Source organism: Coregonus lavaretus, assembly GCF_964263955.1.
Source record: "Coregonus lavaretus genome assembly, chromosome: 14".
In the NCBI taxonomy this organism is placed as follows: domain Eukaryota; kingdom Metazoa; phylum Chordata; class Actinopteri; order Salmoniformes; family Salmonidae; genus Coregonus; species Coregonus lavaretus.
The window spans coordinates 19543524-19567233 of NC_140001.1; the positions used below are offsets into that span (position 1 = coordinate 19543524).

General features: G+C 42.7%; 1 protein-coding gene across 1 annotated transcript in view; it reads right to left on the reverse strand.

Annotated features, from left to right (window-relative positions):
• Positions 1-22886, reverse strand: part of LOC311141600 (nuclear receptor subfamily 6 group A member 1-A-like) — a 125802-nt gene extending 102916 nt beyond the window's left edge. Inside the window, exons 1-2 of the mRNA XM_084176976.1 lie at positions 22695-22886; positions 6735-6782 (exon numbers count right to left, since the gene is read on the reverse strand). Of these exons, the coding sequence (XP_084033102.1) occupies positions 6735-6782; positions 22695-22761 (115 nt within the window). The 5' untranslated portion in view covers positions 22762-22886. The remainder of the gene's footprint in view (positions 1-6734; positions 6783-22694) is intronic.
• Positions 22887-23710: the final 824 nt, after the last annotated feature.

Consider the following 23710-nt stretch of genomic DNA (forward strand, 5'->3'; position numbering starts at 1 on the left):
CAGCATTGAAGGTCCCCAAGAACACAGTGGCCTCCATCATTCTTAAATAAAAGAAGTTTGGAACCACCAAGACTCTTCCTAGAGCTGGCCGCCTGGCCAAACTGAGCAATCAGGGGAGAAGGGCCCTGGTCAGGGAGGTGACCAAGAACCCGATGGTCACTCTGACAGAGCTCCAGAGTTCCTCTGTGGAAATGGGAGAACCTTCCAGAAGGACATCCATCTCTGCAAAACTCCACCAATCAGCCCTTTATGGTAGAGTGGCCAAACGGAAGCCACTCCTCAGTAAAAGGAGTTTGCCAAAAGGCACCCAAAGGACTCAGACCATGAGAAACAAGATTCTCTGGTCTGATGAATCCAAGATGTAACTATTGGCCTGAATGCCAAGCGTCACATCTGGAGGAAACCTGGCAACATCCCTACAGTGAAGCATGGTGGTGGCAGCATCATGCTGTGGGGGTGTTTTTCAGCGGCAGGGACTGGGAGACTAGTCAGGATCGAAGGAAAGATGAACGGAGCAAAATACAGTGAGATCCTTGATGAAAACCTGCTGCAGAGATCTCAGGACCTCAGACTGGGGGAAAGGTTCACCTTCCAACAGGACAATGACCCTAAGCACACAGCCAAGACAACGCAGAAGTGGCTTCAGAACAAGTCTCTGAATGTCCTTGAGTGGCCCAGCCAGAGATTGGACTTGAACCTGATCGAACCTGAAAATAGCTGTGCAGCGACGCTCCCCATACAACCTGACAGAGCTTGAGAGGATCTGCAGAGAAGAATGGGAGAAACTTCCCAAATACAGGTGTGCCAAGCTTGTAGCGTCATACAAAAGAAGATTTGAGTCTGTAATCATGGCCAAAGGTGCTTCAACAAAGTTTTTTTGTTTGTTCGTTTTTAAAAATTATTTTCTTATTTTTTTTACTTTTATTTAACAAGGTAAGCCAGTTGAGAACAAGTTCTCATTTACAAATGTGACCTGGCCAAGATAAAGCAAAGCAGTGCGATAAAAACAACAACAACACAGAGTTACACATGGGATAAACAAAATGTACAGTCAATAACACAATTGAAAATCTATATACAGTGTGTGCAAATAGGCCATAGTGCAAAATAATTACAATTTAGTAATAACACTGGAATGATACATGTGCAGAAGATGATGTGCAAATAGAGATACTGGGGTGCAAATGAACAAAATAAATAACAATATGGGGATGAGGTAGTTGGGTGGGCTAATTACAGATGGGCTGTGTACAGGTGCAGTGATCGGTAAGATGCTCTGACAACCGATGCTTAAAGTTAGTGAGGGAGATAAGAGTCTCCAGCTTCAGAGATTTTTGCAGTTCATTCCAGTCATTGGCAGCAGAGAACTGGAAGGAATGGCGGCCAAAGGAGGTGTTGGCTTTGGGGATGACCATTGAGATATACCTGCTGGAGCACATGCTACGGGTGGATGTTGCTATGGTGACCAATGAGCTAAGATAAGGCGGGGATTTGCCTAGCAGTGATTTATAGATGACCTGGAGCCAGTGGGTTTGGCAACGAATATGTAGTGAGGGCCAGCCAACGAGAGCGTACAGGTCACAATGGTGGGTAGTATATGGGGCTTTGGTGACAAAACGGATGGCACTGTGATAGACTACATCCAATTTGCTGAGTAGAGTGTTGGAGGCTATTTTGTAAATGACATCGCCGAAGGATCGGTAGGATAGTCCGTTTTACGAGGGCATGTTTGGCAGCATGAGTGAAGGAGGCTTTGTTGCGAAATAGGAAGCCGATTCTAGATTTAACTTTGGATTGGAGATGCTTAATGTGAGTCTGGAAGGAGAGTTTACGGTCTAACCAGACACCTAGGTATTTGTAGTTGTCCACATATTCTAAGTCAGACCCGCCGGGAGTAGTGATTCTAGTCGGGCGGGCGGGTGCAAGCAGCGTTCGAAGAGCATGCATTTAGTTTTACTAGCGTTTAAGAGCAGTTAGAGGTTACGGAAGGAGTGCTGTATGGCATTGAAGCTCGTTTGGAGGTTTGTTAACACAGTGTCCAATGAAGGGCCAAATGTATACAAAATGGTGACGTCTGCGTAGAGGTGTATCTGAGAGTCACCAGCAGCAAGAGCGACATCATTGATATACACAGAGAATAGAGTCGGCCCGAGAATTGAACCCTGTGGCACCCCCATAGAGACTGCCACAGGTCCAGATAACAGGCCCTCCGATTTTAAACATTGAACTCTTTCTGAGAAGTAGTTGGTGAACCAGGCGAGGCAGTCATTTGAGAAACCAAGGCTATTTAGTCTGCCAATAAGAATGCGGTGATTGACGGAGTCGAAAGCCTTGGCCAGGTCGATGAAGATGGCTGCACAGTACTGTCTTTTATCGATCGCGATTATAATATTGTTTAGGACCTTGAGCGTGGCTGAGGTGCACCCATGACCAGCTCGGAAACCAGATTGCATAGCGGAGAAGGTACGGTGGGATTCGAAATGGTCGGTGATCTGTTTGTTAACTTGGCATTCAAATACTTTCGAAAGGCAGGGCAGGATGGATATAGGTCTGTAACAGTTTGGATCTAGAGTGTCACCCCCTTTGAAGAGGGGGATGACCGCGGCAGCTTTCCAATCTCTGGGGATCTCAGACGATACGAAAGAGAGGTTGAACAGGCTGGTAATAGGGGTTGCGACAATTTTGGCGGCAAATTTTAGAAAGGGTCCAGATTTTGCAGCTCTTTCAGAACATCAGCTATCTGAATTTGGGTGAAGTGGGGCATGGGCAAGTTGCAGCGGAGGGTGCAGAGCTGGTGGCCGGGGTAGGGGTAGCCAGGTGGAAAGCATGGCCAGCCGTAGCAAAATGCTTGTTGAAATCTTCGATTATCGTAGATTTATCGGTAGTGACAGTGTTTCCTAGCTTCAGTGCAGTGGGCAGCTGGGAGGAGGTGCTCTTATTCTCCATGAACTTACAGTGTCCCACAACTTTTTGGAGTTAGTGCTACAGGATGCAAATTTCTGTTTGAAAAAGTTAGCCTTTGCTTTCCTAACTGATTGTGTATATTGGTTCCTGACTTCCCTGAAAAGTTGCATATCGCGGGGCTGTTCGATGCTAATGCAGTACACCACAGGATGTTTTTGTGCTGGTCAAGGGTAGTCAAGTCTGGGGTGAACCAGGGGCTATATCTGTTCTTAGTTCTGAATTTTTTGAATGGGGCATGCTTATTTAAGATGGAGAGGAAAGCACTTTTAAAGAACAACCAGGCATCCTCTACTGACGGAATGAGGTCAATATCCATCCAGGACACCCAGGCCAGGTCAATTAGAAAGGCCTGCTTGCTGAAGTGTTTTAGGGAGCGTTTGACAGTGATGAGGGGTGGTCATTTGACCGCGGACTCATTACGGATGCAGGCAATGAGGCAGTGTTCGCTGAGATCCTGGTTGAAGACAGCGGAGGTGTCAATTCAATTCACATTTGGTGTCCAGGGCACAGCTGGGGGCTGAGGGGGGTCTGTAGCAAGCGGCAACAGTGAGAAACTTATTTCTGGAAAGGTGAATTTTTTGAAGTAGAAGCTCAAACTGTTTGGGCACAGACCTGGATAGTATGATAGAGCTCTGCAGGCTATCTCTACAGTAGATTGCAACTCCGCCCCCTTTGGCAGTTTTATCTAGACGGAAAATGTTGTAGTTGGGAATGGCAATTTCTGAATCTTCAATTTCTGAATCTTTGGTGGCCTTCCTAAGCCAGGATTCAGACACTGCTAGAACATCAGGGTTGGCGGATTGTGCTAACGCAGTGAATAACTCAAATTTAGGGAGGAGGCTTCTGATGTTAACATGCAAAAAACCAAGGCTTTTGCGGTTACAGAAGTCAACAAATGATAGCGCCTGGGGAGTAGGAGTGATACTGGGGGCTACAGGGCCTGGGTTAACCTCTACATCACCAGAGGAACAGAGGAGGAATAGAATAAGGATACGGCTAAAGGCTTTAAGAACTGGTCTTCTAGTGCGTTGGGTACAGAGAATAAAAGGGGCAGATTTCCAGCCGTTGTAGAATAGATTCAGGGCATTATGTACAGACAAGGATATGGAAGGATATGAGTACAGTGGAGGTAAACCTAAGCGTTGGGTAACGATGAAAGAGATAGCATCACTGGAGGCACCGATTGAGCCGGTCTCCGCGTGTGTGGGGGGTGGGACAAAGGAGCTATCTGAGGCAGGTTGAGCGGGACTGGGGGCTCTACAGTGAAAAAGAACAGTAAGAACTAACCGAAACAGCAATAGGCAAGGCATATTGACATGGGAGAGAGGCATTAAGCAATCACAGGTGTTATTCTAGAGAGCTAAGACAACAGCTGGTAATGGAGGAGGCACGGCTGTTGATTGTGTGTGCTAGCGGGCCGGGGCTAGCAGATGGATCTTCATGGTCGTCGCAACAGGAAGCCTGTTGAAACCACATCAGACGATTACGTCGGCAGACCAGTCGTAATGGATCGGCGGGGCTCCGTGTCAACACTAGGAGGTCCCGTCCGGTTGACAGAGAGGTAGATAGCCGGGAGATGGGCCTGGCTCGAGGCTAGCTCAAGGCTAACTGGGGCTTGCATTCGGGACAGTGGTGATTGGCCAACAACAACAACAGCCATTCGGTTGCAGCTAGCTAGTTGCGATGATCCGGTGTTAAGGTCCAGTGATTCAGTGATTCCAGCAGAAAATCCGATATGCTCTGGCTCGATAGCGCGATGTGCAGACTGTGCAGACTGGCCGATAATTGTCCAGGCTAGAGCTGGCTGGTAGGTAGTGCAGGCCACGGACAATGGTGAAGACCGCTAACGGTGGCTAATAGCAAGTAGCTAGTTAGCTGGCTAGCTGGCTAGTTTCAGCCAGAGGTTTTAGATAAAATAATAGAATCCGTTCCACATTGGGTGAGGCGGGTTGCAGGAAAGAATATTTAGTTATAGGATGAAAAGTGAGATTGAGAAATATATAAAAATAAAAAATAAAAAATAAAAAAAAATAAAAAAAAGCTGGCTATTTACATGAGGACACTACAGAAAACACGACCGCACTGCTACGCCATCTTGGAAAGTACTGAGTAAAGGGTCTGAATGCTTATGTAAATGTCATATTTAAGTTTTTTATTTTCAATACATTTGCACAAAAATTTAAAAACAGTTTTTGCTTTGTCATCATTGGGTATTGTGTCTAGATTGATGAGGCAAAAAACTATTTCATCCAAGGCTGTGACGTAACAAAAGTTATTGTATTTGTTTGTAAGTGTCTATTTTTAAGAAACCCTGTTTGACCCTGGTAAGACTTTTGCCATTGTATTGCTTATAAGCTTTGTTATTATTTTATTGTCACAATTTCTTAAACTTATGAGTCTATAATCAGCATGGGACTCACCAGATTTTTCTGGTTTTAATATAACTGAAATAACTGTTTTATACATGGAACTAGGAAGTGCTGAATTGAGTGACATGTATGTTGTCATTTGTGTAAATAGTGGGGCTACTTTGTCCCAAAATGTTAAATAGAATTCTATGGGAAAGCCATCCATTCCTGGTGCTTTTCTCCGTGCTAATGTTTTAACAGTGTCTAATATTTATTCTTGGGTGATCTCTGTTTTTAGTGATCATTTTTGGTCTGCTGATAATTGCTTCAAGAGTTGTTGAGTCTAAGAACGCTATAGGATCCGTCCCAACTGTTGTTTAATTCTGATTGATATACATTTTCATAGAACCATGTTTTTTAAGCAGGCACTGTGTACTGACAGAGTGTTGTATAAAGGCAAACATTTAAAAAGAGATCCACCAGGGCCAAAATCAATGAGGTCAAAGGATGTCGTGATGTAAGGCAGCAACAGAACATTGCTCCCAATCAGTTCCAGTTTATAGGTCTAATACAGTGTTGTTGTCTTTTTAAATCCACATATCCTAAACTATGGGTTAGATTTAACACAATATTGACAGTGATTCATGTTTATTCAGAAACTGGGGGAATAGTGGCATCCTGGCCAGGTAACTCCGTACACAACATGTGTCAAACTCATTCCACCAAGGGCCGAGTGTCTACGGGTTTTTGCTCCTCCCTTGTACTTGATTGATGAATTAAGGTCACTAATTAGTAACAACCTCACCTGGTTGTCTATGTCTTAATTAAAAGAAAAAACCCAAACCCTGCATACACTAGACCAGGGGTGTCAAACTCATTCCATGGAGGGCCTAGTGTCTGCAGGTTTTTGGTTTTTCCTTTCAATTAAGCCCTAGACAACCAGGTGTGGGGAGTTCTTTACTAATTAGTGACCTTAATTCATCAATCAAGGACAAGGGAGGAGTGAAAACCCGCAGCCACTAGGCCCTCCGTGGAATGAGTTTGACACATGTGCACTAGACCCTCCATGGAACGAGTTTGACACCCCTGCCCTACACCTAGGACCAGTGGATGTACTATTCTATCTCACCACTAGAGAGCATTATTAAGCCAATTTTCACTGCCATCCCCACTGTATTGCTGCTGGGTGAATGTTGCAGGCCTGACATAAGATGATGTGTGGAATTAATATCACCACTCACAATTAGACATTAACGTTGCACTATCACAAACAAATTGTTCACGATAAACTCAAAACTCAAATCTTCAACTGAAAATTAACAGAAGAACAGGAAAATACATGAATGACTTTATCACTAATAATAGTGGTTAGACGTGTATTTGTCCTAGCATGATGTATAAATACATAACAAGTAAACTCACCTATGCCATCATTCTGTTCAACTTCCAAGGGATGGTCACCATAGAAGCCTGAAAAACAAAGGAGACATGTGAAGACAGAAGGACAATCATAGAACTATATATACAAAAGTATGTGGACAACCCTTCAAATTAGTGGATTCGGCTATTTCAGCAACACCCGTTGCTGACAGGTGTATAAAATCAAGCACACCGCCATGCAATCTCCATAGACAAACATTGGCAGTAGAATAGCCTTACTGAAGAGCTCAGTGACTTTCAACGTGGCACTTTCATAGGATGTCACCTTTCCAAAAAGCCAGTTTGTCAAATTTCTGCCCTGCTAGAGCTGCCCCAGTCAACTGTTAGTGCTGTTATTGTAAAGTGGAAATGTCTAGGAGCAACAGCGGCTCAGCCGTGAAGTGGTAGGCCACACAAGTTCACAGAACGGGACCGGCGAGCGCTGAAGCACGTAGCGTGTACAAATCGTCTGTCCTCGGGTTGCAACACTCACTACCGAGTTCCAAACTGCCTCTGGAAGCAACGTCAACACAATAACTGTTCGTCGGGAACTTCATGAAATGGGTTTCCATGGCCGAGCTGCCGCACACAAGCTTAAGATCACCATGCACAATGCTAAGCGCCGGCTGGAGTGGTGTAAAGCTCGTCGCCATTGGACTCTGGAGCAGTGGAAACGTGTTCTCTGGAGTGATGAATCACGCTTCCCCATCTGGCAGTCCGACTGACAAATCTGGGTTTGGCGGATGCCAGAAGAACGCTACCTGCCCGAATGCATAGTGCCAACTGTAAAGTTTGGTGGAGAAGGAATAATGGTCCGGGGCTGTTTTTCATGGTTTGGGCTAGGCCCCTTAGTTCCAGTGAACTCTTAACGCTACAGCATACAATAACATTCTAGACGATTCTGTGCTTCCAACTTTGTGGCAACAATTTGGGGAAGGCCCTTTCCTGTTTCAGCATGACAATTCCCATGTGCACAAAGCGAGGTCCAGACAGAAATGATTTGTCGAGATCAGTGTGGAAGAACTTGACTGGCCTGCACAGAGCCCTGACCTCAACCCCATCGAACACCTTTGGGATGAATTGGAACACCGACTGCGAGCCAGGCCTAATTGCCCAACATCAGTGCCCGACATCAGTAATGATCTTGTGGCTGAATGGAAGCAAGTCCCCACAGCAATGTTCCAACATCTAGTGAAAAGCCTTCCCAGAAGAGTGGAGGCTGTTATAGCAGCAAAGGGGGGACCAACTCCAGATTAATGCCCATGATTTTGGAATGAGATGTTCGACGAGCAGGTGTCCACATACTTTTGGTCATGTAGTGGAGCTTTTGCTGTAGCCACTAATTCCTCATGTGGACTATGAAGTGAGACCCTTTCTGAGTCCATCAGTGCCATACCAGGGGCCAGGGTTCCAGTCTAGAAGCACGGTTTCTACAGTTTTGCTTCGCACCTCTCTGATTCAGAGGGGTTGGGTTAAATGCGGAAGACACATTTCAATTGAATGCATTTAGTTGTGCAACTGACTAGGTATCTCCTTTCCCTTTAACTGACGCCCGGCACAGAGAGACAATTTCCATAGACGGCCACATAGAGAAGTCAGATTAGAACATTCCTAATAAGACACTTTGGTCATCATCTTTGTGCACATAACATCCATAGAATTATTCAAATAAATGTCACTCAGTCCGATTTTTATCCATAGCCAAAGATATTCAAATGTTATATTCATCCAATGTCTGCCATGTTTTTGGATTACGTGATGACGTCGTTGCTGCTCACGCTGCTCCCTGTGCGCATTGAGCATTAGTGCGCATGTGATGTTGGTCCGTATAAACCAGATGCAACCCGAATATACAGCCCATGAATCGGCGTATGCAAACATGAGTAGATTACCTTGGAAACAACGGTCGGACATCTTGGACAGTCTCCAGTTCTTATTACACCTCAGTGGTCTAGACCAATGATTGACAATGAGAGGGGGCAGTCATTCTTCCCTGGTCTAGACGCCAGTCCACTTCTCACTTACACACTCTATGACAAGCCATCATTCAAACACAGCACAGTAGTGCCCTGTCAGTATACTATATAAACCACCCCACCATTATAGTACACCCCAACCCCGCTCGTGTCAGCACACCGCCCTGCTATCAACAGCTGTAGACCCCTGACCCGACACACGCCAGTCGCCCCCTGTACCCTCCACTGAACACACTGGCATATGGTGTCCCTTGAGCAAACACACTGCACCAACACAGACACACACACATGCCCAGCTCAGACTCACAGACACACAGTCACATATGCCAGGCTCAGACACACAAACACTCTCTCTCACACACAAACACACACACACACACACACACACACACAGCACTGAATTACAGAATTAACTCATTCAAACTCATTCTCACTCCATACATTGCCAACAGTTAATAGAATTAATAATAATAATAATATTAATACTATATTGCATTTGTAGAGCGCTTTTCATTTACATACATAAATCACAAAGCTCTTTACATTGTGAGCATTAAAAGAAAAAAGCTTCAATAAAAAGGGCTAAAAACATAATATAAGAAAAAGATTGGCTAAAACTTCAATGACAAATTCTAAAACACTTCTGTTTTAGCTAAGAATGGGATAGTCCCAGAGAATAGAAAAGAATGGAGCTCCAGTGTGTGGTCCCTTTGCTAATCCTCCTGACACCCGATTGACCGCTATAGCCTGGGGCTGTGAGGGCTTCAGCAGCAGCATATACTATGCAGCTTGAGCCTCCTCCACTGCAGCCCATTGTGTGTTGACAAAGAAGGGCCACATCTTTAACCTCTAAAACCTCTGCAACCTTGGCACAATCAGCACACAATCAAAATAACATACTGGCTCTTGTGCTTTCTCTTCCCTCCACAAGGATAAGAGCTCTCAAACCAGTAATCGAAATACTGTAAAAATCTTTCAGTACTTCTTTAGGGACCTTAGCTCCGAAATAACTCATAAGAACAGCATGCTGTAGTCCAGAGGGTGTACCTGTGCATATTACCGTGACCAAGTCAATTTATGATTCCTACTGTAGTTTATACATTATAATAAACATGTCCTCCTATAGAGAGAGATAACTACTTATTCCACAAATCTTTCACCTCTAGCTCTAGTATTCCTGTGAGTTCAGGGATTAAAGGATCCCCTCCAGGGCATGTTTTGTCTACCACCATCAGTACACATGCTGATTGGCTGCTCAGCTCTGGCAACCAGCTCCATGACTCCAGCAGGGCCAATGCTAAAGTTAATCACATTAACCAAGCTACAGGCTACAGGCTACAGGCTACAGGCTACAGGCTACAGGCTACAGGCTACAGGCTACAGGCTACAGGCTACAGGCTACAGGCTACAGGCTACAGGCTACAGGCTACAGGCTACAGGCTACAGGCTACAGGCTACAGGCTACAGGCTACAGGCTGGGGAACAAAAGCTAACCCATGGCTTCAGTCCCCACTAAAGGAAATATAGTACAACCTTTTGAACAACCTCTTGGTACCATACTCAACTCAAAAACGTAAACAATGACAATTGGGAATATGTGCAATAAAAACATTATGATATTACCTCTCCACCTACTGTAAATCAAATTTGAAACAAATTTGAGAGACCTTACATTCCTTTTCAACAGGAGCCATATGGTGAGGGTAAGTGTGTGAGGCCATGGTGGTGCAGAGGTAATATGATAATGTACATGCAACAGAGTGTAACAGTAAGTGTCACGCAGCAATTCCCCCTTCTACCCCCACCCATTAGTATGGCCCCCATGTCAGTCCATCCCATCTCAGCACCCTGCCTCTCCCCACTAACATCCACCTAACCCCCATGTCAGTCCATCACTGTCCCATCTCAGCACCCTGCCTCTCCCCACTAACATCCACCTAGCCCCTAGATCACTCCATCACTGTCCCAGATCGTCTGTCCCAGATGGCCAGTGTTCCGCTTGGCCAGTGGAGGGGCACGCCACCCTGTCATCTGAGTAGAGTGGCCTGGCCCCTACCTACCTGTCAGCCTGGCCCTGGTTATCTCACCAACACACACAATCACATCTATCACATGTCACACTGGGAGCCCTGACACAGAGGGAGGGAGGGAGGGAGGGAGGGAGGGAGGGAGGGAGGGAGGGAGGGAGGGAGGGAGGGAGGGTGGGAGGGAGGGAGGGAGGGAGGGAGGGAGGGAGGGAGGGAGGGAGGGAGGGAGGGATAGGAAGAAAGGATGGAGGAAGTGAAAGAGTGATTGACTGATCATGTCAGTTGCAAAATGAGGGAGGTAGGCCTAGATTTGACTAAGCAAATTCAGTCATGAACACATTATTTAAAACCCCTTACAAATTGTTTGGCGCGATCATGTTTTCCCCTAACCCATTCATAGACACTAACTTTAATGCCTATTGATGATAGTATCTTCTGGTCGGGGGAGTTTTGTTAAGAACCCTGATGCTCGGTCTGAACATTAAAACGCATCGCTTGCGGTACGGTTTTGGAAACATAAGGAACGTATCTTTCATATCAGTGAGAAATAATTTTCAAAAAACAAAAAGGTTCAATTACAACACACCTTTATAGGGTTAGGGTTGGTGTTCCCACACGGCCATATAGTCATGTTACATTGCTAGCATGCTCCAAACACCTTTGTGTAAGCGTAACCGGAGAGGAAGTGTAGTTCGTCAACTGGAGGCACACACAGCTTGTGGATCTGTGCAAAACTGCTACATTAAGTGTATATTTTTATTTAAAATATTATTTCTCGCTGATATGAAAGATAAGCGGCATATCAGCATATGTTTCGAAAACCGGTTTGAAAGCGTTGATTATTGACGTTTTTAAGCGTTAAAGTAGTGTCGGAATTTTAGTTCACATGGAGCCAACCATGGGCGAAGCTAACTGCTGAAAACCCTACATACAGAGAAGAAGGGTTTTCGAGTGCTAGTTTTCCCCATATACAGTATTTTGTCATTCATTTCTCCTCAATTTATATATTATTGTTCTTAACCTATTTTGCCAGGATCATGAATAGGGCCATTTTACTGTGCACAAGGTTAAGCATCTATCAAGGACATTTTTGGTCAAGTTATTGATGCATTTCGGTTTCATTCAATTGAGTAATTTACCCGTTTGCAATCCTTCAAGTGGATGCGATGTTCAGGTGCACATGAACACTTGCTGTTTATAGTAATGTTTCGTTTGTTTGTAATTCACGTGTCTCGGAGCTCCATGTCACTGCGTGTCTGTCATGTCTGTGCGTAATGGCTCCATGCACACGTTCCATTTAGCAATATGTTTTGCCACCTATTGGCCTGCAATATTATTAGGAAATGTAGCCTACATTCATTCATTAAAACTGTTTCCACTTTGAATTTAAGCCAGTAATATTTCAGATGTCTTTTTAAACTGAATATGTAAATTTGGGTATAGCCCAATGAAGATAATTGTTTAGTTTTTTATGAAGATGCCAGTTTTTGGAATAAGAGAGCACAGTTAATGGTATGGTCCATAGGAACGGCCATTTGTATAAAGGCATCTGTTTTTCTTGTGAGCCTCACTGTGGGGAGGCTGTCACTGGCCTAGTATACAGTTGTGGTCAAAAGTTTTGAGAATGACAAGTATTGGTCTTCACAAAGTTTTCTGCTTCAGTGTTTTTAGATATTTTTGTCAGATGTTACTTTGGTATACTGAAGTATAATTACAAGCATTCCATGCGTGTCAAAGGCTTTTATTGACAATACATTAAGTTTATGCAAAGAGTCAATATTTGCAGTGTTGACCCTTATTTTTCAAGACCTCTGCAATCCGCCCTGGCATGCTGTCAATTAACTTCTGGGCCACATCCTGACTGATGGCAGCCCATTCTTGCATAATCAATGCTTGGAGTTTGTCAGAATTTGTGGGGTTTTGTTTGTCCACCCACCTCTTGAGGATTGACCACAAGTTCTCAATGGGATTAAGGTCTGGGGAGTTTCCTGGCCATGGACCCAAAATGTCGATGTTTTGTTCCCCGAGCCACTTAGTTATCACTTTTGCCTTATGGCAAGGTGCTCCATCATGCTGAAAAAGGCATTGTTCATCACCAAACTGTTCTTGGATGGTTGGGAGAAGTTTCTCTCGGAGGATGTGTTAGTACCATTCTTTATTCATGGCTGTGTTCTTAGGCAGAATTGTGAGTGAGCCCACTCCCTTGGCTGAGAAGCAACCCCACACATGAATGGTCTCAGGATGCTTTACTGTTGGCATGACACAGGACTGATGGTAGCGTTCACCTTGTCTTCTCCGGACAAGCTTTTTTCCGGATGCCCCAAACAATCGGAAAGGGAATTCATCAGAGATAAATGACTTTACCCCAGTCCTCAGCAGTCCAATCCCTGTACCTTTTGCAGAATATCAGTCTGTCCCTGATGTTTTTCCTGGAGAGAAGTGGCTTCCTCGCTGCCCTTCTTGACACCAGGCCATCCTCCAAAAGTCTTCGCCTCACTGTGCATGCAGATGCATTCACGCCTGCCTGATGCCATTCCTGAGCAAGCTCTGCACTGGTGGTGCCCTGATCCCGCAGCTGAATCAACTTTAGGAGACGGTTCTGGCGCTTGCTGGACTTTCTTGGGCGCCCTGAAGCCTTCTTCACAACAATTGAACCTCTCTCCTTGAAGTTCTTGATGATCCGATAAATGGTTGATTTAGGTGCAATCTTACTAGCAGCAATATCCTTGCCTGTGAAGCCCTTTTTGTGCAAAGCAATGATGACGGCACGTGTTTCCTTGCAGGTAACCATGGTTAACAGAGGAAGAACAATGATTTCAAGCACCACCCTCCTTTTAAAGCTTCCAGTCTGTTATTCTAACTCAATCAGCATGACAGAGTGATCTCCAGCCTTGTCCTCGTCAACACTCTCACCTGTGTTAATAAGAGAATCACTGACATGATGTCAGCTGGTCCTTTTGTGTCAGGGCTCAAATGCAGTGGAAATGTTTTTTTGGGATTAAGTTCATTTTCATGGCAAAGAGGGACTTTGCAATTAATTACAATTCATCTGATCACTCTTCATAACATTCTGGAGTATATGCAAATTGCCATGATAAAAACTGAGGCAGCAGACTTTGTGGAAATTAATATTTGTGTCATTCTCAAAACTTCTGACCACGACTGTACATGCTATAGTAACTATAACATGTTAGGTTATACCAGGCTAGTGACAGCCTCCCCACAGCTCACATTCCTGAGCTAAAACAGAAGTGAGGCTCACATGAAAAACAGATACCTTCTACTAAAATTCGACTTAAATTCTACCAACTATAGTACAGTTGGTAGAATTACGATTGGTAGAATTTAAGTCGAATTTGGTAGAATTTATTTATTTATGTCTTTATTTATTTAGTAGAATTGAACCTAATTTAATTCCTATCAAATAAGTTGCCTACAAATAGTTGTGTGCTTTAGTTACATGGCCAACTTGGAATGCTAGAAAGGGATGGAGAATAAATATTTCCCTATGTACAGTAAAATGTCTTGAGTTTCTAACAAATTATCTTCCTCAAGCTGAATGTTTGATATGAGTGATATCCGTCGGCCCACAGTGACAGGAGAATGATGGGAGGAAGCAGCCACAGATCATTGTTTCCACTACATTACAGGTGCAAATGAATCACCTGCTATGTGTAGTGTCACAGACCAATAGCCTGTATGCAGTGTTCAATTAATCCTGTTCCTAGAGACAGAGAAGCATGTATTTAAGGAGAGTTTCAGTTTGCCCTCAGCTCCCTGCTATAGAAAGCCTTGAAGAAGCAGATGGGTAACTGTATAGGGGAAGCGTGATACACTGTTACCTGATATTAGTAGTCTCTGTCTGTATTACATGACATTAAATTAAGAGGGTCAGTGCTTCCTAAATTGGGGTGGGTCACAGAGAGTAATTTGGCTGAGGTGGGTCGTTATTACCAATGTTACTTGACTGGGGCTGTTACATGACTATAGTGCTTCCAAAATCTACGAGGAGTACTACCCAACACTTAGTCTGAGACTGCAACGGGTCCCCAAATTACTATCCCCACTCATAAGCACTTATTTCTGCCTTCTCCTCAGGGAGTCACAACACAATCATTTACTGTGGACTTGGCATAGAGCCAGATTAGCACCCTCACCTTCATCTCCAACACGGTAAAGAGGCTAAGAACATTCACCAGACCACAGTGGATATATGTGACAGATTGTGGAGGAACTCCAGTGTAAGATCCACAGGCTGCGCTGCGGTCATCCCTATGACCTCTACACCTGACCTCTGACCCCTGTATGTAACACCACACAGCACAATGTCTACTCTGTCCTCCCCTCTGCTCCCTCCGGACTAACAATGCATACTGCCCCACTCTCGGACGGACGGCTCACTCCCTCCAACAGGGACTCAAGTTCAGAGCAGCATCCTCCACTAAGTCACGCTGCCAGTCTAAAATAGATCCTAAAGTTCAATAACCTTTGTAGCTCAGTTGGTAGAGCATGGTGCTAGTAACGCCAGGGTATTAAGTTCGATTCCTGGGACCACCCATATGCAAAACGTATGCACTCATTAATGTAAGTCGCTTTGGATAAAAGCGTCTGCTAAATGGCATGTATTATTATTAAAGTATGAGACAGTCTTCAGTGGATATGATATTCTAAAACCTATATAACTGGAATAAAAATGCCCCCCCAAAAGCGATGCAAGCCCCGTTCTCTCATTTCTACATGATTTTTTCTGTCCTCTAGCCATGTATGTTGTGAGAGAAGGTTATTTAGTTGAAAGTGCTGAGTGTATGTCTTTATCTGCCCTAATCCTGCCAGCCCCCTCAGCTCAGCTCTCAGGTCAAGCCCTGGTCAGAGCCACAGAGGGTCTGGGGGGGGGGGTCATTCAGCACTGGGCGACCAACACGCTCAAAGGATCAACTTCCCTTTCATCATAACAGGGGTCAGAGTTTTACTACCACGCGCTGGGCTGGATAGCGTAGTACACACACACACACACACACACACACACACACACACACACACAAACAAACAAACACACACACACACTGATGGCTCAGAGGTATCTGATAATAACCATCTTATTACATGAGTGCCAACAACTAAGGTAAAAGTTATGGCATCAGTCATGTGACACTATAAGGAACATGTTATCCTCTTGATCTTTCTTTTGAGCCTCTCTGAGTCCTCCAGGTCTTAAAGAGAGTTTGAGAATGTCCACTGGCCAACCATGTACTGTAGAAGAGTGTGTGGGGATTGTGAAATGATGAGAAAAGCTGAGGACGAAAGTTTAGAAAGTCCAGATTGTTAACAGATTCATTGGGAATGTGACTATGTGTCTGCTGTTGATTGTGAAATGACTGTGGCGTTCGAGTCAGTAATTTACTGTGCTGTCCTAAATCAGTGCAGATGGTTCAGGTAACAGAAGCATGTATCTCTTTCCAAACAAATGAATGAGTGAGAGACCAGACATATCTTTATCAACAGAGATTTATATCAAACATCCGTCACTACTCTATTGTTGATTCCACTTAGTTTGAGGGGCTAATAAGAAAAAATGTATCAGTCAGGTGAAGCTGCTCTTTTATCGCCCGTAACAACTGTTTCCTGTAGCATTACCCTGGCTCTGATTGTGCGATCCACAGGAAAGGCATTCCTACTCTACATACCAAGTTCAGTGTTTTACAGCTCCCTGTAAACTCATCCTCCACCCAAATTCAAACTCAAATTGAAGATGTTTATGGCTCCTGGCTGGCCAACGTGTTGAATATCACAGAGCCCTGACAAAAGCCTGGCCCTAGACTCACGCATCTGCGGTGTCACTGTACCAACTGCCTTGATGCACTTACTGTACTGCCTCCTCCCCAAAAAGCCTTTATGACCCCCCAACACCAGCCCCCCTGCATCTCAATACCAGCTGTTAGTTCCCTGTACATCCCCTAAGGGTTCTGCTTTGTTTTCTGTTGGGCTGCTAGCTGGATGAATGAACAAAACATCTCTGCCTGCCTGCCAGTAACCAGCCTCGTTATTCCTCCTGGCCGGCTCAGTGGCTCTCCTCTAGCTCATGGCTCAAGTGAAGGTTGTAAATACTTTCCTGGGTTGTTTTGGGGTCAACAGAGACTTGGTCATTATTACCTCAAGATCTCTCAAGATCTCCATAAATCTCTCCATAAAGATCTCCATCTCCATAAACTCAAGTACTGTGTCTGCCCATAGGCGCAAATACTTTAGCTTTCCAGTGTGTTGACCGCAATACAGACACAGATCACACAAAATGATACTTGATTGTGTCCTGTGATTTACATTTGATACTATGGTGTGTCCTGTGATTTCAGTATGATATGTGTAAGTCGGGTGAGGTCTGCATTAACTAGTGTGTGGTGTTGATACCTGAGGGCTGCTGGTTGATGCATGAGGACCTATCCTCTGCTCTCTGCATCATTACAGGGATGACCAGAGGAATGTGTTGCCTGGTAACGGCACTACTGTCAGTGCACAGGGCCAGGAGGAGTACCCAAGAGAGCAGGATTACATTGTGTCCTTCCTAACAGCTCTGCTGACGTGGTACATGGTCATCATTGGGTCACTGTCATTGTTTAGTTATCTCCTGCCAAAGCATCCTCTTTAAAGAAAATGAGGAATCAGCAGATTGTGATGCTCATATCATGATCAGTATTATGTAATACTGAAACAAAAAATATATTTCTAGGTATTTGTAAAATATCTGTAAAATCTCAAAGATTTGCTGAGAATATTTATGGTGGTGTTTGTTCATTCCAGAAGGTAAATTGCTCACACATTTATGCACAAATCTATTTTAGATGTGTATTGTGTCGTCTAAAATAATCTTCTACATAGTACATCACATGAATCTCATTTAACAGTATAATAAAGCACTGACGTTGCTGATCTCCCTTAGAGCAAATACCTCTTGATATGCCTGCACATTATTTTCATAAAGATCTGTTTCTCTAATTACTTCTATCCTTTTGTTTTGTTCTACTATACCCAACAACGTGACACACTCTGTCATTCCTTTCCTATGATTCTGCCCTAAACATAGATTTTTTCAGATCTCTGTAAAGACTAACTCTAATATCAAGAAATTACTCAGATTACTTAATCTGAGTAATTTCTTAATCACTTCATGATATTGACTCATAGCCAAATCTATTGTTGTATTAAATGAACTAAAAGGGAGAGGGAGTTTCAGCATCTTGTGTCTTGTGATAGTGGCGTTGACACAGATTGGGAGATTGGAGATGAAGTTAAAACATGGGAGTCGAGTTAAAAATCTCTCTGGTAAAAAGGACTGATGGATCACATCTGCCTGCTGTGCCCCTCTCCCCCCTCCTCTACTGTACTCTTTAATCATCATTCAGCAGCACCACAGGGGTCGTATCCTGCCCTTCCTCCATCTCCACCCACAACACAGCTTGACCCCCAGAGAAAAGAAAGCCGCATGGTCCCTTGCCCACCACCCCCGGCCTCTACCACAGTGGAGGGCTGACAAAGCACTCTCTTTCACTTCATCGGAAAAAAGCTACCAGGCTCTCTCACCACCCTGAGGCTAAACCACATCAGATCCACACAAACATATTTTCCTATTTAACTTAATGTGAAGACAATTACATTAAAATAGACCTGTTCCATTGATTAGAGGCAAAAGTAGAAGTCCTGACACTTGGTCAATACAGATCAATGGAAATTGAGTTTCTCATGGAATGCATTTAGAGATAAGCCAAGCTATTAGATAAGCAGTAAATTAGTATATTTTCACATTCTTCACTTCACGTCAGTGGTGACTGGTAATACTGTAGTATAGCATGTAGTGCAACAGGGTTCTTCACCAGAGGGATATACACTATAATTAAGAGGTGCAGCATAGCCAGCACAGTACGGACCTGATATACAGTGCCTTCAGAAAGTATTCATACCGCTTGACTTATTCCACATTTTGTTTTGTTACAGCCTGAATTCTAAATGGATTAAATCGATTTTTTTGATACACACAATACCCCATAATGACAAAGTGAAAACATGTTTTTAGAAAATGTTGCTATTTTACTGAAAATGAAATACAGAAAAATCTAATTTACATAAGTATTCACACCCCTGAGTCAATACTTTGTAGAAGCACCTTTGGCAGCGATTACAGCTGTGAGTCTTTCTGGGTAATTTAATTTGATTTATTTAACTAGGCAAGTTAGCTAAGAACAAATTCTTATTTACAATGACGGCCTACACCGGCCAAACCCGGACGACGCTGGGCCAATTGTGCGCCGCCCTATGGGACTCCCAATCACGGCCGGTTGTGATACAGCCTGGAATCGAACCAGGTGGTCTGTAGTGACGCCTCAAGCACTGAGATGCAGTGCCTTAGACCGCTGCGCCACTCGGGAAGTCTCTAAGAGCTTTCCACACCTGGATTGTGCAACATTTGCCCATTATTATTTTAAAAATTCTTCAAGCTCTGTCAAATTGGTTGTTGATCATTGCTAGCCAACCATTTTCAGGTCTTGCCATAGATTTTCAAGTAGATTTAAGTAAAAACTGTAACTCGGACACTCAGGAACATTCACTGATTTATTAGTAAGCAACTCCAGTATAGATTTGGCCTTCTGTTTTAGGTTATTGTCCTGCTGAAAGGTGAATTCATCTCCTAGTCTGGTGGAAAGCAGACTGAGCCATGTTTTACTCTAGGATTGTGGCTGTGCTTAGCTCCATTCCATTTCTTTTTTATCCTGAAAAACTCCCCAGCCTTTAATGATTACAAGCATACCCATAACATGATGCAGCCACCACTATGCTTGAAAATATGGAGAGTGGTACTCAGTAATGTGTTGTATTGGATTTGCCACAAACATAACACTTTGTATTCAGGACAAAAAGTGAATTTCTTTGCCAAATGTTTTGCAGTATTACTTTAGTGCCTTGTTGCAAGCAGGATGCATGTTTTGGAATATTTGTATTCTGTACAGGCTTCCATCTTTTCACTCTGTCAATTAGGTTAGTATTGTGCAGTAACTACAATGTTGTTGATCCATCCTCAGTTTTCTCCTATCACAGCCATTAAACTATGTAATGGTTTTAAAGTCACCATTGGCCTCATGGTGAAATCACTGAACGGTTTCCTTCCTATAGGTGCCTTTCTTTGCGAGGCATTGGAAAACATCCCTGTTCTTTGTGGTTGAATCTGTGTTTGAAATTCACTGATCAACTGAGGGACCTTACAGAAAATTGTATGTGTGGGGACAGAGATGAGGTAGTCCGTCAAAAATCATGTTAAACATTATTATTGCACACAGAGTGAGTCCATGCAACTTTTTATGTGACTTGTTAAGCACATTTTTACTACTGAACTTATTTAGGCTTGCCATAACAAAGGGGTTGAAGACTTATTGACTCAAGACATTTCAGCTTTTCATTTTTAATTAATTTGCAAAAGTCTCGAAAAACATAATTACACTTTGATCTTATGGGGGTATTGTGTGTAGGCCAGTAAATTTTAAATTCAGGCTGTAACACCACAAAGTGTGGTAAAAGTCAAGGGGTGTGAATACTTTCTGAAAGCACTGTAGCTCTATACTGGATAGTACATTTTAGTTATTTAGCAAACGCTCTTATCCAGAGCGATTTACAGGAGCAATTAGGGTTAAGTGCCTTGCTCAAGGGCACGTCGACAGATTTTCATCTAGTTGGCTCGGGGATTAGAACCAGCGACCTTTCGGTTACTGGCACATCGCTCTTAACCACTAAGCTACCTGCCGCCCATAGTAGGCTAATATTGTGTTAGTGTGAAATTGTCAAATAAACAATGAGAGGGGATTACAAAATGTGGTCTTCATAATAATCTAGATGTTTATTTATTTTAAAGTATTTATAGTAATTATGGTCATGGGAAATGTATGCAATTGAATAGTATCTCAAAAGTATTTAATTTTCTCTATTTTCATTTGAGAAGAAAATGTTCATGGAATATAACATATACTTTCTCTAGACATGTATTTCTTTAAAGTAATAGAACATAAAATGTGAGGTTCCTTTAGGGTAATTTCAAATACTCTGATGAGGAAACCAAAAACCTTGAAGAAAATAACTATTTGAGGGGGGGACAAACTATTCTTCAGGAACATGTCAGGAACACTAATGTATTTTTGGAGACCATGTTTATATTTCCCTTTTCGGGGTATAGGATATACTTATTTAAAAGTATGCTTACATTTGCATAATTTAAAAAAGAATTCAACATTGGCAAACTATTTTTAAATCACTTGTAAAAATGTTAATGTATTTCTATTACTAATGTATTTATTACGAAGTGTGGGCCTAGGCCTAATCAAATAAACATGAGCTATTTGATTATACTTCAAACTATGTAATAATGTTTATGATCAGTTTATAAGCACAAGTTCTAATAACGTATAATAACTTTTCTTATAATAAAGTTAAATCCTTAAATTTAACATTTGTAAATGAATGTAAATCAAAGTGCCACTGAACCCGCCCTAAATGAGCTGTTAATCCCTTATTGTAGGCTATTTGGTGAGTCTCCACATTTGTCATTGAAATGTTTGCACACACAAAAAAATGATCATAATCTTATAGAAATGTCACTGATTAAATCTTAAGTACTCGGTTTAACATGCATTAGGCTAAACCATACATTAATGCACATTGGCCTTATGCTTGCCAAAATAAAAGTAATATATTAACTAACGGTCCACTGTGATATAAACTTTAATTTCGATCAGTCATTTTCAATTACTATTCCTCGTCATGGCGTAAGGAATTGTAATCCTTGAAATCACAATAAATCTTCACACCCACACAGGGGCACGATACATGGCCCTAGTCCCTGGATGAGACAGTAATGTCCCTCCCCTGAAACAACGTGTCGATATATTGTAATTTGTCAACACGCTCGTATTGCCTTCGTGCATGAGAGAAATCATTATTAAAACTAAATATAACCAAATGTATGATGTATAGCCTTATAAGGAAGACTGAATTGTGTCCCCAACATGTACGACATGAGATCACACATGTGGCGCAATTATAGATGCCATTTTCTCAATATATCAAACAATATAGGCCTATAGCTACTCTTTAATAGCCTCGAAATAAATTGATGTATTAGATTTAAAACAATGCCGCATAGCCTGTCTATCTCTCTTCTGAGAACTGGTCTAAAAACAGATCTAAGCCATTTTGCCAAATAGTCATTCCAATCAATTGGATTACTTTAATAGTTAAAGCCCAATGCTTTTTCTCTCTTTCTCTCGCCCTTGCTGCGGCCACCACAAAACATTTCCATGTTTTGTGGTGGCCAACACAGGATTTTGTGACTAAACCTAATAGCTTAAGGGCGTTCTCCAAGTTCAAAAGTTCACCTTTTACGATCTCCAAAATACCACTGACTTCTCACGTCCAAATAAAAACATTCCTACCTTGGTTCTCAGCAAACGACACTCAAACCCATCACAGTGTGAAATATGCAACAATCAAGACTGACAAACAAAATAAAGTTGGCAGGGAGCACACATGATCAGATCATTCCCATAGGTAAGACACATTTTGAAAGGCAATTGACAGCCCATGCACAGGGTAGCTACTGTATTTTTTCACCTTATCAAACCCCACTTAGAATAAGTACAATATTAAGTAGCCTATAAACAGCATTATTAACTATGTTAAAATAATTGTATAAAAACGTATAAAAAATGTAAGGAAATTGATATGCATGTTTGTGTTTTTCCCAATGACTGTAAATGTTTTTCCCACATGAATAGATTCGCATGCACAAAACCTGATGAAAAAAAACGTCATCAAATGTAGCCTTTAGACTAGGAGGCCTATACTACTGTAGTCAAATCTAATGCTGATGTTTACAACCACTACATTCCCAATAGAATTGGAACAAGGATAGCACGGACGGCACGTACCGTTAACGGGCTTCGCATTGTTTCTCTCTGGGTAATCGAACCCATTCGTCCTTTTCTCTATCTCCATCCTCCTTCATGAAAACTGCATGCGCGCCGTTCTATCAGCCGGGCGCCTATTACCACTATTTTCAATTCGATACTGCAATTAGCTGTCTTCGTTGTGTTGAGACGCTCCTGTCTTCACTGGACGGACTGTAGCCCCATGCCTGCTGGTGTCAGTAAGAAAAACAGTTCTTCCACACCCCCATACCTACACAAATAATTTACCCTGAGCATTACGCAATGACGCACGCGCTGCAGTATGCATTCTGGGTTATGTAGGGTTTGGCCGTCGTGTTTGTAGTTGGTGGTGGTGGTGGTGGTGGTGGTGGTGCATCATTCCCCTGAGTTGGCAATCAGTTGGCAACAAGATTTGTGCAACAGCGCACAATTCCGCTTCAGGTTTTGTGATGTGTTTATTAACATACAGTAGGATTTAATAACACGGTATTGTTATTAGTGTTATGCAAAGTTTACTTGGATAACGTAAAATGGTCTTCAAGGTTTATAACAAATAATGGCCAAATTAATCAAACAGTGATTGATCATTGTGATTGACCAGGGTGATTCTGGGGGGAAAGTCTACAAAATGTTGTTGTCACTCGTCTGTCACCATTGTATTTCTGATATCCATTTAGATTATTTGGCCAAAACAGACCATTGTCAATTAAACTTCATAGCTTAAAGGGCAACTCTGCCACTTTTCAACCTCATATTCATTATTTCCAGCACCAAACCAGTTTCTACATATGTGAAAACGACGCATTTCTACGTTTTGTAGAAGAAAAAAAAGTATGATGTAAAAAAGTTCTACCCGATGACATCATCAAAAGTTTTAACATTTTAAAAACATTTTCATTTACATTTACGTCATTTAGCAGACGCTCTTATCCAGAGCGACTTACAAATTGGTGCATTCACCCTATAGCCAGTGGGATAACCACTTTACATAAAAAAAATAAAAAAAAAATATTACT